Here is a 17,945-nt window from a genome sequence, read left to right on the forward strand (position 1 = left end):
GACAAATCTAGATCATGTACATGAACAATATGAGCTCCAGATACAGATGAAGACATATGTGGTCGCCACTAATTCACTTTCGATCTTATTCCCCCACACACCACCTTTTAGAGTGAGGATATAGCACCCAAAACAGTTGAATATTTGCTTCCTCACCCCATATATTTACGTGCCGTTTACGTCTCTTCCTTTCTTATCTCCACTAAGATGGCGATTAGCTGATATTAATCAAATCACTAGACCGTTGCCCCTCTTGAAAGCCGCCATCAACTCTCCACCACATGAAGACCCCACAGAACACGCCTTCCTCCTATCTCTTATATTCCTTTCACATCCTCTCCTTCCACCTTTCTCTCTCTCTCTCTCTCTCTCTCTCTCTCTCACACACACACACACATCTGATATGGAGAACTATACTATACTATTCCCTCCGCAAGCTTCTTCTTCTTCTTCTTCTTCTTCTTACTCTTCACATCTCTCCCACTTGCCATCCAATATGTTGAGTAACAACCAAGCCTTTGGCAGTCTCCATCATAACAATTCAAGGGGGCTTTTGGGGCTCCAGGAAGATGTCAAGGTCTCATCCTTTGAAGCTCATGGAGCTCCTCAAATGGAGTCCTTTGGAGGGGCAGAGAACGAGGCGAAGACCGGGAAGAAGAAGAGCGAGAAGAAGATCAGGAGACCTCGGTTTGCCTTCCAAACCAGAAGCCAAGTGGACATCCTCGACGACGGGTACCGATGGAGGAAGTATGGGCAGAAGGCAGTGAAAAATAACAAATTCCCAAGGTTGGCTTCAAATTATACTAATTCCTTTATCCTTTCTTCTCTTACCTGTTCTCAAGATAACTGGTGCATGGTAGGATCACCAACTCTGCTAGCTAACATGGTGTTCATGCACCCGTTATATCGCTTCCATTTCACTGTGACCATGGGAAAGATTTAGATTCTCACTTTAAATTTAGTGCTAAGCATGCACCATGTCGAAGATTAGCCATGGTGCAAACCTAAGATGAGGCAGAAGGCTGTGGATGCACCATCTTTGATTTGTTTCCAGTGCTTTTCCTTGTTGCACCTCTTCCACAGCTTTTGTCACTGGTTATGGAAGCTTTAGAGATGATAGCCAACTTTTTACCTTTTCTTTTTGGGTAGTAAGCAACTTCTTTTTAATTTTAACTTACAGCAAAATTTTGACAAGTTTTCAGGCGTCCATTGCGGAGGTTGCTTATATTGTTCTGCAACCACCTCATTAATATTTAGATGACATGGACTAAATCACATCATATGGAAGCCATCACTCATGGAATACTAACTTGGTGGTCAAATCTTGACTAAGAATAGTTCGAGATAGTTCAAGGCTTCTAGAAGAAAAATATTTTCTTTTTTTTTTTCCCTGCCCCTAAAGAAGAAGGCTATTTTGGGGCTTCTATTGTTCCTTCTGTGTAGGTCACTATTTTTTGCCCTTTCTGCTAAACTTTCCCCCTTCCAACTCTGTTGATTTACTTGAGCATCTTGCTTCACTTTGCTTGTCCCACAAAAGTTCATTTTATGCGCGAATATGAAACATAGAAATGGGTATCTACCTTGCTAAAAAGTAACTTAGATGCATCGATACTTCCATTACAAAAAGATCTTCATCACTTTTAACTAATGATAATATATATTTCTTACCGATGTTCCTCGAATCACCACAAACATTGCAATCTAATTAAAATTATTTTTCTTTCAGCTCCATTGAATGAGTTACATGCATGCGTTTTCTCAATGCTGCCTTGATTTAATGGCTTAAAAATAGAGTTCAATTCTTGTAATGGGAGCTAGGTGCCGGTGCAACTTGAAGATGTTATACCAACTTATGTTAGGCTAATCTTTTTAGTTACCATGATAACCGCCCTTTTAGTACGTGGTCTTGCACGGTAATAGAGAATACCATGTTATAGGATTTAGAGGAACAGATTCCTCCTCCTCCTCCTTTCTCTCTCTCTCTCCAGCCCCCATGAACAGTTGAATGGAATATTAAAAAATAATAGAGAATAAAAGCAATATGATATATCAAGATTTATCATGGTTCACCCAAAATCAAGGCTAAGCTCATCGAGGAGTGCGAGCTTAACTATAATATTCACAAAATACAAAACCTTTTTAGGAGAGCTCACCGAGAGACATTAATCCAAAGAAAATATAAGAAAAATCAGCACAAGAAGAGATCTTGCTGGGAAATCTTACATAGAATAAGGATGTCATTGAAAGATTGCTGACATATCGAGACCAAGATAAAATTCAAAGAAAAATAATTTTCTTCTCTCTCTCTTTCTTCTCTTTCGCTGCTTCCTCTCTTCTTCCCTTTCTTTTTCTCTTTTCTCGTCCCCCTATTAAGCATATATTAGAGGTCACTGACACCTTTCTTTTCATAATAGGAACTAGAGAGATCAAATCTAAGTCCCTCTTGGACTTGGTCCTCTTACATAGCAATAAGCCATACTCCTAATGTTCTCTACCTTGGCTTTTATTGCCAAGCCAACCAGGAGATCATGTGGTAGAAGTTCTTTGTCTTCCATCTCTCAACAACACCACCCCCCTCCTTGGGAAACAACTAGCTCAACTCCTAGCTAGTCGTGCACCCGAACATGGCTCAAATCACTCACCATGACACCTACAACTTTTTTTTCAGAAATTCCTCAGGATACCCACACATGCCACCGTGGGAAAAGTGATTCTGGGCATCCAATTTGAAACTTCATCGATCATCTTGAGTATCATGTCTCCACCTTGTTGTACACACCATCAAAACTTCATCTACAACTACGTGTCCGATCACTGATATTTATTGTCATACTTCTTGCCCTCTATCAACACCATTTTATCAAGTAAGGTCTGCCGAACCGGTACCGGAATCCATACCGATCGGCAGACGGGTCAGTACAGTACCGATTTGGTACCATACAGACATATAGTAACTAGCACGCTCATTTTTTTTATAGAGTTTTTCAAGTTGCTTTAATTGATAGTCAATCTTTTTGAACCTTTTCAATAATTTTAAGTCTAATTTGATATTTTTTGATATTTATATAATCCCAATTTAACCTAAATGATGTATCTTGTTGTTTTAAAATGATACAAATAAATAATGATTAGTGAGATATTGCATGCTACAAGAAGCACCATGCAATATCCTCAAATCAAGTACTGAGATAAAAATATAAAATAATATAATCGTTTATATATATTTAAAGTACAACATGTATACCAATATCTAAAATTTCATCGAGTGGTAATGCCTCTCATAGATATCTGGATCATTAGCATAATCAGGAGGCACATCAGCCTATTCCTCTGACCAAGCGACGTTGTAGTCTTGTATGTTTATCCCATTATGAACGCACTTTAGGTTATAAGCATTCTCGAATCTCTTGCTGAAGATCTGGTTCTAAGAGATGTCCTCTAGCTAATAGAACGACTGTGAAGGGGGCCATTCGAATAAGCCGACAACAAAATCCAACCCGTAAGACGTTACAGGCCGTACAAAGTAGTAGCCACTAGACGATACCTCAGATACACCATATTCATATCTGTATCCGTATGGATCATAGGCTGCTTGTGGCTGCAGATAATAGGATCCAGTACACGACTTAGAATCTGATACGTTTATGGATCCTACTCCACGTGTAAGGTCATCTATAGTTGCATCGTGTCCTTCTGAATGACCTCGAAGAGCCCGTTGCCTATATATATATATATATATATATATATATATATCTTCCTTATTTGAGAGAATGCATTTTTTTTGTTTTACTTTCCTTTTTCCCCTTTTTTTGCATGTACTCTATATGATGATGATGATAGTTTTTATTTATAGATCCAAATGATCATACTTCTAAGGACATCGAATTAATTACTATAACATGGCTAATGAATTTGTTTACTAACCATGTCATCGAATTAGCTAAATATTTTTTGATTATTCTTTATTTTGAGAGTCCCTAGAGAAATTATTCTATGTATTCCTAAAAGTTGATAGCAATGGTGATGAAGAGTATTGTATATTCCTTTTCTGCTTAAAAGGAAGAGTAGAAAGGCCCTAAGACAAGATGTTGAGAAGTTGTGAAGGGCAACAAATTACTTGCATGCCTAGTGATTGTAGATAGTAATATTATGGAAACATTTGAAAATAATGAACTGAATCTTCATGCCAGCGCATCATCATTAAAATATACTGTGTCAAGTGTTATGCACTTTAAAATGACAACATTCTTGATTTTATTCAAAAGATCAAGACCTTTAACATATAAAGATCTACAAGTTAGAAATAATTTACAAATATGCCATAAATTAAGTAGCAACAAGAAGAGAAGTAAGACTAATTAATAAAACCAATGAATCTATATTGGAAAAGTGAAATAAGTATCATTTAGTATGTGTCTTATTCTTGATTTAATGTTTGTTTTTTGCAGAAGTTATTACCGATGCACACATCAAGGTTGCAATGTCAAAAAGCAAGTTCAACGCCTATCAAAAGATGAAGGAATTGTGGTCACCACTTATGAGGGAATGCATACTCACCCGATAGAGAAATCGAATGAGAACTTTGAACACATACTGAATCAAATGCAAATTTACTCTAGCTGATGAGTCCAAAAATAAAAAGTAAAAGCACTTGTAAAGGAATGAACTTGTATGATTGTTCAAACACAATAATTTATGTTGAGTTATGCTACTATTTTTTTTTTTGCTACACTAGATGACTCATACAATTTTAGTATGAATATATCCAAAAAAGTAGTTATGCTACTTTTTTATGTACACTATATTTGCTCTAAAATCACCTCAAATTTGTTGGAATAAATGGATATAAATTAAGTTGTGGAAAATCAAATATCAATCAATTTAGTTAATACACTTTAAGATCTACACAACTAGGAATTAGTTTAAAAATCTTATTTTAGAATTATTGATGCATCACTGGATGGTCATGTATGAATGAGAGAATGAGGAAAAGGCATTCAAATAAAATATTGCTATGAATTAGATTAAAAGTTGATATAATCTCATGCTTTGAACAAGACTAGCATAAAAAAAATCAAGGTAAAGGTAAATTAGGTTGGTTCATAGAGCGAACAAATGAAACCCCTCTAGTTAACATTTTTTGTTATTAATCTTCATTACTAGCCTTGAAATAATCTTTACTTGGAATATTAACTCATTTATACAATAGGATTAAATAAAGTTATTAGTTTATTTAAAAAAAATTATCATTTCTCCATTTTATTCATGAGTGCCCTCTTTATTCCATAAGGAATACCTAGCACATTGAAGGATTTTTAGTAGATATATGAAAATTAATTACATTACAAAAACTTGCGAATATGGGTAGCCTTATTTAATCCTCATTGTATAGTTTATTATTTATTAGTTGAGTGTTAAGATGATAATTTAAATCAAGTCAATTGAATAACCTATATAATTAGAAAGTAGATAATTCATAATTGGGATACTAATTTATGTTAATTTGATTCTTGAAATCAACGACATATGATTTAAATGAAGTTTTGGTCTCGCCCAATAGTTTATTAGAAATTTTTTATAAAAAATAAAATCAAAGGTTGATATATAGCCACCGCTTGAATAGTCTAAATTTTATTGAATTATTTAAATAGTGAGGTTTTTTGGTAAAAACCATTTTGAAACATAGAATAAGAAAAATAGAAACTTGATAAATCTTATTCTGCACTTGATAGTTTTTGGGTGCATGTATGGATCCATATCAAATTTTTGATCTTTTTATATTGATGTTTTGATTCATTTTACAATTGCGATAATTCACTCTTGAATAAGATTTGTTAATTTTTCAAAAAAAGAATACATAATGGAATGCGGCAAATCCATTAGCAATTATCAATTTTGTTTTCTTACTAGAACTTTTTTTTTATGGGTCAAATCTTTTATTACTAGATATTGTGATATTAGATTTTAATGTTCAAAAAACTAATATAGATGCATATTTTGTAAAGTAGCACATGGTGTAGCGTGCATATTGCATTACATATTAGAATTTCAACAAAAGAAACGGTTAATTATATTTCTAAAAAATTGAGAAGATTATATATTTATACTACTAGACCTATTCATGGGCTGGTCAACCCACCTGGCTTGCTCGAGCTCGAAGCTTTGTGGGCAAGCTCGAGCCAAAGGTTCCAAGCCAACAAGCAAGGTTCTAGGCTAGCTCGAACCATGAAAAATAAGCCCATTTAATAAGTGAATTGAACCAAAGCTTTAGATTTGAGCCTAGTCCGGTCTTGCTCAAATTTTTTTATTTTCTCTTTTTGTTTATATTTGATATATTTGTAGTTTTAGTTAACAATGTTGGTATGTGAACTTAATAGAATAATAGACATATTGTAGATTGTCGTTAATAATTATTATTCATAATTAGAAAAAATTTCAATATTTTAAAACTTATTTTAGTATTTTTATTATTTTTAAGAAATAAAAATAGTGATGAAGCCCAAGACTCGGCTCGAAGCCTAAGTAAGGGCCTAACTTAGGCTTGGAAGATAGGTCTAAAGTACAGTGTGTTGACTTTTGGGCAAAGCTCGGCCCCGCCCAACCCATGAGCAAGTCTGTAAAGCTCTGTTTGGAATTGTTATTGGCAGTAGAGCATTTAGAGCTTTTAAAAGTAGAGCATTTAAAAAGTAGAGTTTTTGGAAGTAGAATTTTTATTAAAATTTATTTGTTGTTTAATAACTATATTTCTAAAGTACCGTAAAATTTTAACATATATTTGGTAACTAAAATAAGAAAGTACTTTTGGTATGATAAAATGACAATAAAAAAGATTGCATAGTACTGCATAGTGGAGTATAATACAAGATAATATTATATATTATCAAATATTAAAATTCTATTATTGTGCATAATATTATTATATTATAATATTGAATACTACAGCATAATAATATAACATAATATGATATGATATGATATAGTAATATATTGTTAATAGTACAATATTACTATAATATAATATATTATTATTATAATGATAACATAATATAATATAATAATATTGTAATATGATCCAATAATATAATATAATACAACAGATTAAAATCTAATCTAATAATAGATTATATTATATTATTATATTTACTTAATAATAATATAATATTATTATAGTAAATCATATAATAGAATATAATATAATGCAATATAATCTAATATATTATCATAATATAACTATTATAATAATAATAATAATAATATAAAATTATGATTGTAATAAATGTTCATATATATATATATATGGACATATATATATATATACACATACATAGATATATATCTATACATATATGTAGATATATATTTGTACAAATATATTGGTATATATATATATGGATATATAAATATATATATATGCGCGCGCGTGCGCACATACACACGCATATATATGTAAGTATATATATCTATATATGTATATATATACACACAAATATATATGTCATACACACACACATATATATACATATATATATAGATAGATATATATCTGTACATATATATATATATATTATATTATTATATTATATATGTGTGTGTGCGCTCGCGCGCGCGCATATACACACATGTATATATATAGATGTATATATATATATATATAAATACACACACACACACACACATATATATATGCGCACACGCGCGCGCGCACACACACACACACACACATATATATATATATATATATATGTCTCTATATATATATATGGACATATATAAATGTATAGATATATAGATATATATCTATACATCTATATTGATATATATCAATATAAATATATTGATATATATATATATATATATATGTACATTTATAAATATATATATATAGACATATTTATATCTATATATACAGACACACATATATATAAATATTATTACTATTTTTTGTATTATTACTATTATTAGTATTATTATTATTTTTAGTATTATTACTATTATTAGTATTATTAGTATTTTACTATTTTTCTAGTATTACTATTTTTAGTATTTTTACTATTATGAGTATAATTACTATTATTAGTACTACTATTACTATTATGGCAATTTGAAGGGAAAATATCCCGAGTTGTCCGAAAAAATCGAACGCCAGGCATGAAAATCACTTTTAAAATTTATTTATTTATTTTATTTATAATAATTATAACTATAAATTTAACTTTTATGTAAAATTACCTCAAGCCCGTAGAGAAAGTTGGTCGAGGTAATCTGGATCTGGATCCCTGAAGGTAGCTCTGCGAGGCCTGGATCTGCAAGTCCTCTACTTCGCACGCACGTCAAGCTTCGCAAGAAGGTTGGATGATGTCTTTACTCGTGCAAAACAATCTTTTGCAAAAGGATCCTTGGAAGAAAGGAAATCCAGAAAAAAAGGACCTTCTCTTTTCTGTTTCTTTCTTTATTCTCTTTCTTTCTTTCTTCGGTTTCTTTTCTCCCGTTTCTTCACAGCACGCCTAAGAACAGACGCCCGTCTCTTGATCCTGATCACCGAGGGAATGGAAGGGAGGAGAGGACACCGGATCTAGGCCGAACTCCAAACCACCAGAGAGAAAGGACTCCTTCCTCTCTCTTCTTTTTCTTCACAGAATCAAACCTCCCTCTCTGTCTGACAATTTGTTCTCAAGAAAATTCTCTTCCTCGTCTTTTCTTCAAGAGGATACGGTGGCTTACAAATAGGCCAACGCTGAGAGGAGTTAAGAGGCGTTATTGGCCGAGCATTAAAGAATTCATTCATGAATGAATTTCATAACGTTTGTTTCAAAAACAAACGGTGGAAAAAACTAGTGAATCCATGAAAACTTGCCAGATTTCGAAAATCTAAATGAACCGAAATATAGCCGGTTCAAAATCGAACATTTCGATCCAGACAGCAAGCCGAATGGAGTCCGGATGGTGGCACGACGTGGCATTGAACCAAGGACGGAGAAGACTCTGTTTTGCTCCCAGGCATTTATTTTCCATCGCGGCTCACAAGTAGCTCTTAAGGGTCCATGAGCTTAAGGGTACATGGGTCCACAGGAGCTATTTAAATGGGAATTGGGTCAGTCGATTCAATTAAATGGTTAGCCTAATTGGTTCACTTGGTTGTAAACCAAATTGATGGCCCATTTAAATGATTTTTGACCTGAAAAAATTTCACATGAGTCCGACTCATGGGAGATTCAATTGGGTCCAATTTCGGCTCGATCCAAATCCGACTTAGATCAGAACAAATACGAAATTAAATTCCAATTAAATCATGATCGAGCCCAATTACACTAATTGAGACCCAATCAAACTCATTCTCAACAATTGAGTCCTGATCAAGTTCAATTATACTAATTGAAACTTGATTGACCCGAAATACAGACTTAATTAGTTGTTTATCCATGAAATTTAGCATGTACCTCATGTTCTGTGCTAGCTGAACATAGACAGAACCAAATTTTAAATGACCCACAATTTAATTCTTAATTAAATTGGGTCAAGACCTTCCTACTTAGCTTAATTAATATGCATGACTTCAATAGTTTCGAACACTAAGCTGGTAGTACATGGACTACTCCATGCACTAATCGAGGTGACCATCTAGCAATGATACCCGACGTCTGGATAGATCGAATATGCAAAGCAACATGCAAGAACCTAGACGTATGGTTATTGCATAATTCATCCCTATGACCATCAAAGCTCAAGATAACCTCAGAGTGGACTGTCGAACTCTGGGTCCGGTCATCCATAGTGTATTTTAATTAATCAAATCAAGTGACCTATCACTTGGTTTACCCTGGCCAAGGTTTTACTAAATTGAAATACAACGAGACATCAACTCCTGTAATCTGGAGCGGTCAATCCCATCTTGACTCATACACAGACTTCGTGAGTACTTGACTGCACCCAGCATCCTTCCGATCCCTGAATTAGAAATTCAGGTCGACCAGTGCCTAAGTACAGTGAGTTGCTTGCAAGTCACCATGACAGTCTTAGGTCTAAGGGATACTTATGCCCATACGTTTTGCGAACTAACTCTCGACAGTGAAGTGCTACGCAGGTGAGTCAATGTTCAGTGACGATGTACTCCTATATCTCATCTGTATGTCATACAGTGTCTCCATACTCCTTGGTTTAATAGGACAACCAACTAAATGGCACACAACGACCTATACTTGACATAGCTATCGTCCAATTGACAGCTCATCATTTGGTCGCATAGTTTAAGGACTAAATAATAAAACCTCATTCATCCACTAAATTAGTCCTAAGGACTTCATCACAATATACATGAGTTCAATTTGAAGATGTATCACTTGTGATGAATAGAAAAAATGCCAAAATAAATTTTTATTCATTTTAATCAATTTCTTACAATTAAAAAATTGGCTTTGGGACACAATTTCCAACACAATTATTACTATTATTAGTAGTAAAACTATTTCAATTTTTTAAATTTTATTATTATTATTATTATTACAACTACTGCTGCTGCTGCTACTATGATTAGTATGATTACTATTATAAGTATTATTACTATAATTAGTATTATTACTATTTTTAGTTTTATTAATATTATTAGTATTATTCTAGTTTTAGTATTATTACTATTTTGTACTATTACTATTAAAAGTACGATTACTATTATTAGTATTATTACTTATATTAGTACTATTATAATTTTTAGTATTATTACTATTATTAGTACTATTACTATGAATATTATTATTACTATTATTACTATTATTAGTATTATTATTGTTATTAGTACTATTATTATTTTTAGTATTGTTACTATTGTTACTATTATTATTATTGATAGTACAATATTACTATAATATAATATAAGATTATTATAATTATAGTATAATATATGTTAATCTAATAATCTAATATAATACAATAATTTAATATAATATAACAAAATAGAATCTAATCTAATAATACAATATAATATATGATTATTAAATATTATTATATATATTTAATAATAATATAATATGATTATAAGATAATCATATAATAGACTATAATGTAATGTAATATAGTCTAATTTATTATCTTTTATATTATATATCATCTATTATAATATTCTTATAATAATAATATCGTTTATTATCATGATATAACTATAATAATAATAATATAAAATTATGATTGTTATAATATGTTATATTATGCTTATAATAAAAATATAAGAATATGTTATATTATAATTATGTATTACTATAATAATGTAATAATTATAGTATTATAATATATTATTAATTTATTATTATATTATATTGTATTTATAGTATAATAATATATTATGGAATGATTTGATATAAAATATAATCATAAGATTTGTTGGTGTATATTTTGATTATCAAGAAAAAAAATTTAAAATCAAAACAACTTTCTATCTTTGGTTAGAAAATACTTTTGGTTAGAAACTCCAAAATAGAGTTTTTTTTAAGTAGACCTTTTAAGCTTTCTAGCAAAGCTAAGATTCCTTTTTTAAACACCACTATATTATCCAAAAATATTTTTGGAGAGCCAAAAAGTACTTTCTGACCTTTCAAAAGCTTTACCAAATTATCACACTAAGCACAATATTAATTTATCTAAAATTAGATTTCTATGTACTATTGTTGGTATAGAAATATCCAATCAAATCAAGATATACAGCTATTGATATTGATTTGTGCATCAGCTCAGAACAATATGCATTAATAAATTAGGATTTTTTTCTCACTTCTAACTTATAGATATATTGCCTCTTATTTAATTAATAGCTTTTACCAAGACTTAAGATCTTAAAAAGAATAATTTAGTAATTTATCTAAATAAATTATCAAGTGAAATTATTCATCATATAAAAGATTGCTAATGTAGTATATCTTATATTTGATAGAATAATTTGATATAATCATACTTTATACAATATATCTACTTGGCTATAGAATAAGTCAACTTCATAACATTTTTTTCCTTTTTGTTTAATCCTAAACTTTTGCAATGCCATATAATTTTATTACAGAAAATAATACAATTTGCACCTGTCCAAAAACACAAAATACATGATCATGTTGCTTTCAAGTTAATAATCAAAGGTATGACTCATGTTACACTTAGTAAGAACAACATTGAAACAAATAAAATATGCCCAATTTAATTATAAAAATTCATAACATGTAAATATATCATCACTTTTCTATCATATATAATAGTAGTAATATTTGTAAATAGTTATTGTTAGACATAACTTGTGGTCTCAAAGCTAACTTGCTCTAGTTTACCTATAAAATAAACACTATGCTTGAGAGCTTTGTGACATTTAGGCCCTGTTTGGGGGAGCTTTTGGAGGGCCAAAAAGCACTTTCTGGCCCTCCAAAAGTACTTTTAGCTAAAAAATACTGTTTGGTAAATTTTTTGAAAAGCTGTTTCAGCTTTTGCGGGAAGCTGAAAACAGCTTTTGGGGGGAAGCTCCAATTTGAAGCTTTTCGAAAATGTTGTTTTCAGCTTTTTCGAAAATCTGTACTTTTGACCAAAATATCACCATGTAAAAAAACATTACTGGGCACCAAGGTGGTAGCCTAGTGGTACTGGGCAGCAATTCTAACCACAAGGTCCCAAGTTCGAATCGCTGCGGCGATGATTAAATTGTGGACCGGAGCTTACTACTTTGGCCACTGCTTGGACTTGTGGTGTAGGACCGCTCTTGAACCGCTAGTAGCCGGGGTGGTGCCGGGTGTGACGTACTCACACGTGGGACTCGAGCCAGAGCTCAGAGGAGTAGCTGAGCCGGGCCCACGGGTGGGAAGGGTATGAATAAAACCGGTCGGGGTGCCCAACACACGGCCATTTCTGCCCGCATCGAACATTCTCCTGGCGGGGCGGGGGCCCAGTTGGGGGCTGCTACGCGGGGGTGGGCTTGTCCCTTCCTCCCCCCTACCCCTTTTATACCTTTATTATTGTATTATACTATACATATTATATTATATTACCTTATATCATAATACATTAATATGTTATTTTAAATAATTTAATATTATGTTATATTATGAGAAATTAATTAATACTAATAATTATAATATTTTATACCTTTATTATTGTATTATACTATAAATATGATATATATTACATTATATCATAATATATTAATATGTTATGTTAAATAATTTAATATTATGTTATATTATAGAAAATTAATTTACTCTAATAATTATATTACCATTATGCTATGCTATGCAATATCATATTACTATATTATAATAATAATATTTTATTACAGTAATATTATACTATATCGTATATTATGTATTAATATATGTTATGTTTTATCATGCTCTATTGTATAATACTATACAATGTCCTTTATGGTAATTTTATCATATAAAAGTACTTTATCAGTTTGTTTACCAAACATATATTAAAGTGCCACAGCACTTTAAAAATATGGTTACCAAATAACAAACAGCTTTTTATAACAGCTCTACTTCAGACAGCTCTACTTCCAACAGCTCTACTGCCAACAGCTTCCCCAAACAGGGCCTTAGATGAGCTTTAGCCAAATATCCTTTGGATAAAATTAGATTTAGATGAGCTTTGTGACATTTAGATGACCTCCTTGTTCGGCGCCTCCCCTTTCCATGACGGGGACATCGTGGCCGGCGGCGGCCGCGGAAAGGGGAAGACCACCCGTCTTCCTCTTCTTCGGCACCTCCCCACCGTGGGAGAGGGAGGGGGTGCGATGACGGGGGAGATGGAGGGGGTGCGGCGGCGGGGGAGAGGGAGTGGGGTTGGGTGGAAGAGAAACAGACGGTGAGAAAGAGGTTTTTGGGAGGAAATTTTTTTTTTAAATGAGGATATTGGGGTCAAAAATATAACTTTCCGACAAAGCTGAAAACAACGTTTAATTGGAGCTTCCCCCTAAAAGCTATTTTCAGCTTTCCGAAAAAGCTGAAATAGCTTTCTAAAAATTTTACCAAACACCATTTTTTTATCTAAAAGTACTTTTGGAGGGCCAGAAAATATTTTTTGGCCCTCCAAAAGCTCCCGTCTTAAATATATTTTTTGTTTTAAAGCACTTGTTTTAAAGAGACTCACGTTGGGCTACCATCCTGGGGTTCACGTTGGGCTGCCAAATGCTAGCGCAAAGGCATGACGGAGGTAGGCAGGCTGCTTTGTAGCCCGTCAACTTTTATAATATCACATGGAAATGCCCATCAAGCTTTTAACCCAGCCCATGTATTAATAACGCCGTTATGTAAACCGTTTGTCCCGTATTTACTCTATTCCAAGGATATTCCTCCTCCCCGAGAAAGTCTTTATTGAGTGAAAGCTCCACAAATGGCCACGACCATTTTAATCTCTCCACAAAAACCAGGGAAATCATGGGCCACACAAAATATCTCAACGTCCAAACTTCCCCTCCATCCGATCAAGATCCTAAGGCAGTTAGTCACAGGGTACAGGGATTCCGTCGTGTACCACAACGGCTATCTTCTGAGTACCCGCAGATAGACTTATTTGCCAAGAGAATTAGCAAGCGCGTCATGAAATGGCAAAAGTTGACGCCAGGCGTGACGCCCTGCTTTATTATTATTGTTATTATTATTATTATTATTATTATTATTATTATTATTATTATTATTATTATTATTATTATTATTATTATTATTATTATTTTATTTTTGCTTAAGCGAAGTACGGGTATGGATACATAAAAAAAGTCAAAAAATAATAAGTCCCAGAATGAACCAGATAACTCCATTGTGAGGACCCATGCGGACGTGTGTTTAGTCTCACATCGATTATTTGCTAGGTAGATCTTGGATACTTATACAGGATCAAGGAACCCATATAATACCTTTCGGCTAGCCATTTTAGGTGAGATCCTAGGTTTTTAAATGGTATCAAAACGAACTCGGCCCATAGCCTACGTGGACTAGGAGGACACCGCAACACGGATTAATGGAAGCTGACTATAGGCCTATCGTGGTGCATATGATTAGATTTGAATGGATTTAAATCCGTAGCCTAACAAGAACGTCAAGGTTTAACGGGGGGAGTACATGAGGACTGATGCGAGTGTGTGTTTAGTCTCACATCGGTTATTCACCGAGGAGATCTTGGGTACTTATACAGGACTAAGAAATGCAAATAATACCTTTCGGCTAGCCATTTTGGGTGAAGTTTTGAATTGTTACAAATGGTATCAGAGCGGACCCAGCCCATAACTTATGTGGACTAGGAGATACTACAGCATAGATCCATTGGGGTTGACCACGAGCTGATCGTGGTGTTCATGATTGGATTTGAATATATTTGAACCCTTAGCCTAACGAGGACGTCAGGGCTTGAACGAGGAAATATGTGAGGACCCATGCGGGCGTATGTTTAGTTCCACATCGGTTATTCGTTGGATAGATCTTGGGTACTTATACAGGATCAAAGAACCTCAATAAAAACTTTTGGCTAGCTATTTTGGGTGAGGTCTTGGGTTGTTATAAATGGTATCAGAGCAGACTCGGTCTATAACCTATGTGGACTAGAGGATACTGCAGCACAAATCCATTGGGGCTGACCATAGGTCGATCGTGGTATTTTTGAATAGATTTAAATGGATTTGAACCCTTAGCCTGACGAGGACGTCGGAATTTGAATGAGGAGAGGACACTGGGTCCTGTGTTTAGCCCATAACTTATGTGGACTAGAGGACACTGCAACACAAATCCATTGGGGCAGACCACAGGTTAATCGTGGTGTTTGTGAATAGATTTGAATAAATTTAACCTGACGAGGACGTCAGTCTTGAATGAGAGGAGTATGTGAGGACCCGTGCGGATGTATGTTTTGTCCCACATCGGTTATTTGCCGGGTAGATATTGAATACTTATACAGGATCAAGGAACCTATATAGTACCTTTTGGCTAGCCATTTTGGGGGAGATCCTGGGTTGTTTAAATGGTATTAGAGCGAACTCAGCCTATAGCCTATGTGGACTAGGGGGACACTACAACATGGGTTAATGGAGGCTGGCCATGGGCCTATCATGGTGCATGTGATTAGATTTGAATGGATTTAAATCCTTCGCCTGACGAGAATGTTAGGGCTTAACGAGGGGAGCATACAAGGACCCATGCGGGCGTGTATTTAGTTCCACATCGGTTATTCGTCGAGAAGATCTTGTGTATTTATACAGAACTAAAGAACCCAAACAATACCTTCCCGCTAGCTATTTTATGTGAGGTTCTGGGTTGTTACTCCTATTTTCCCCATCCAAAGATTATCCCCAGATTGGTTGGCTACATAAGAGGCTACCCAATCCGCAAACCCTGTTAGCCACTTTAAATACATGCTTAGCCTGCAAAACCAACCCATCACAAATCATACCTGGATGTCCCCAAGCAGTGGTTGGTAGTCACCCACCTCTCCCATGCTCTGCTGGATTCAACCAATGACTGTCGCCGAATCTCCCTCGAGTAGTACAACTCTAGCCTGCAAAGCTCGTTGAGCATAGCTCAGGCTAGCCCAAGCCGCCCTCAACTTCGCCTTCGGGACCTAGGTATCCAAGATTTGGCAACCACCAGCCACAATCATCCTAGACCCCGGACCTCTGATGACGAAGTCGGCACCTTCTCTACTCCCACCATCCAGAATGTGATCGTCAAAGTTAATCTTGAGAAAATTTTGGGGTGGGATGCCCTCCTTTTCTGAATAAGATGTATTCGATGGGCACACTTGATGACTAATATTAATTCACAAAAAAAATTTATGCGGTGGTTAAGAAGCTAGCAGTGGACATGGATGTGTAGAAGTAGGTGAAATAATTATTTTTGATAGTTTCGTGGAAATGAATGGTAAATTCATTGGGGCCCGATAATGAGAAAATAATGCTCAAATACCATGTGTCATTAGCTACTTAGATGTTAGAACCAAAGGCCACTAATTTGGACCAATAGATTCATGCCATGTCATGCTAATTTATTTGGTACAATAGTTGTGTTAGGATCTGTCACGTGCCGCTGAAAATTCAAAAATTTTCAGATATGCAGCGGAAAGACATGTGCATATCCCGTTCATCGCATGAACGTATTTTAAAACCATTTATAGATAGATTAGGATTAAATTCTTATTAAATCATTTTAAAATCATGATTAAGAAGATTAGATCTTCACCTTGTGCGGGTAGATGGTCTCCGCAAGTCTGATTCACGTGGTATTTGATGAGGGTTCAGTGGAAGCCGCACACGCGTCCGGCCTCTACGGGTATCCACACGAAGTAGTGATTCGATCGAAGCCTTTGGATCTCCCCGGGGTGTTAGCTCCCTTGCAGAGATGGCTATTGATGGCTGATATCCTCCCTATTAATCAACTCTTGAATGCCTAAGGGAGGAGGAAGAAGAAGGATGGTTCAATGGAAGGAGAACAAAAACCCGCAGCCTTTTCTTTTTCCTTCGCGTTGGAACCAAGGAAGGGGATGAAGTAGACCACCCCAAGAGCTTCTTTTCCCTTGCTTCCTTATGGCTAAAAGGAGGAATGTAAGGAGGTTCCTTGCTGCCAAAAGTTCCAAGAAAAATCATGAAAAATTCGGAGCCCCTTTGAACCCCTCTTTTATGGTGTGTGGATAGAGATGAGCTCCTAAATTTTAGGAGCTCATCTTTATCCCTTTGTGAATTCAAAATAGGAGGGGCATGGCCCCTCCTTTTTCCTTCACGCCACCAACCAAGGGAGGGGCGTAGGCCCCTCCCTCTTCTCCCATATGGTTGGCCCCACTTAATCAAATTAAGTGGGGATTGGGTTAGGACTAGTTTTAGGTCCAATCCTATTCAAAATAGGATTAAGTGCACCCAATTTAATTCCTCCAAATCCAAATCCAATTAGAATTTAATTGAACCATGACTCAATTGAACTCTTCAATCCTAATCCAATTAGGAG

At 34.4% G+C, this 17,945-nt stretch overlaps 1 protein-coding gene across 1 annotated transcript; it reads left to right on the forward strand.

Annotated features, from left to right (window-relative positions):
• The first annotated feature begins 260 nt into the window (after positions 1-260).
• Positions 261-4,797, forward strand: LOC103721211 (probable WRKY transcription factor 75). The gene is made up of 2 exons (XM_008811326.3): positions 261-786; positions 4,449-4,797. Exons 1-2 carry the CDS (start codon positions 404-406, stop codon positions 4,621-4,623), a joined length of 558 nt encoding a protein of 185 aa, XP_008809548.2. The 5' UTR covers positions 261-403; the 3' UTR covers positions 4,624-4,797.
• Positions 4,798-17,945: the final 13,148 nt, after the last annotated feature.

This window comes from Phoenix dactylifera, chromosome 14 (genome assembly GCF_009389715.1).
Source record: "Phoenix dactylifera cultivar Barhee BC4 chromosome 14, palm_55x_up_171113_PBpolish2nd_filt_p, whole genome shotgun sequence".
NCBI classification, from domain to species: Eukaryota; Viridiplantae; Streptophyta; class Magnoliopsida; order Arecales; family Arecaceae; genus Phoenix; species Phoenix dactylifera.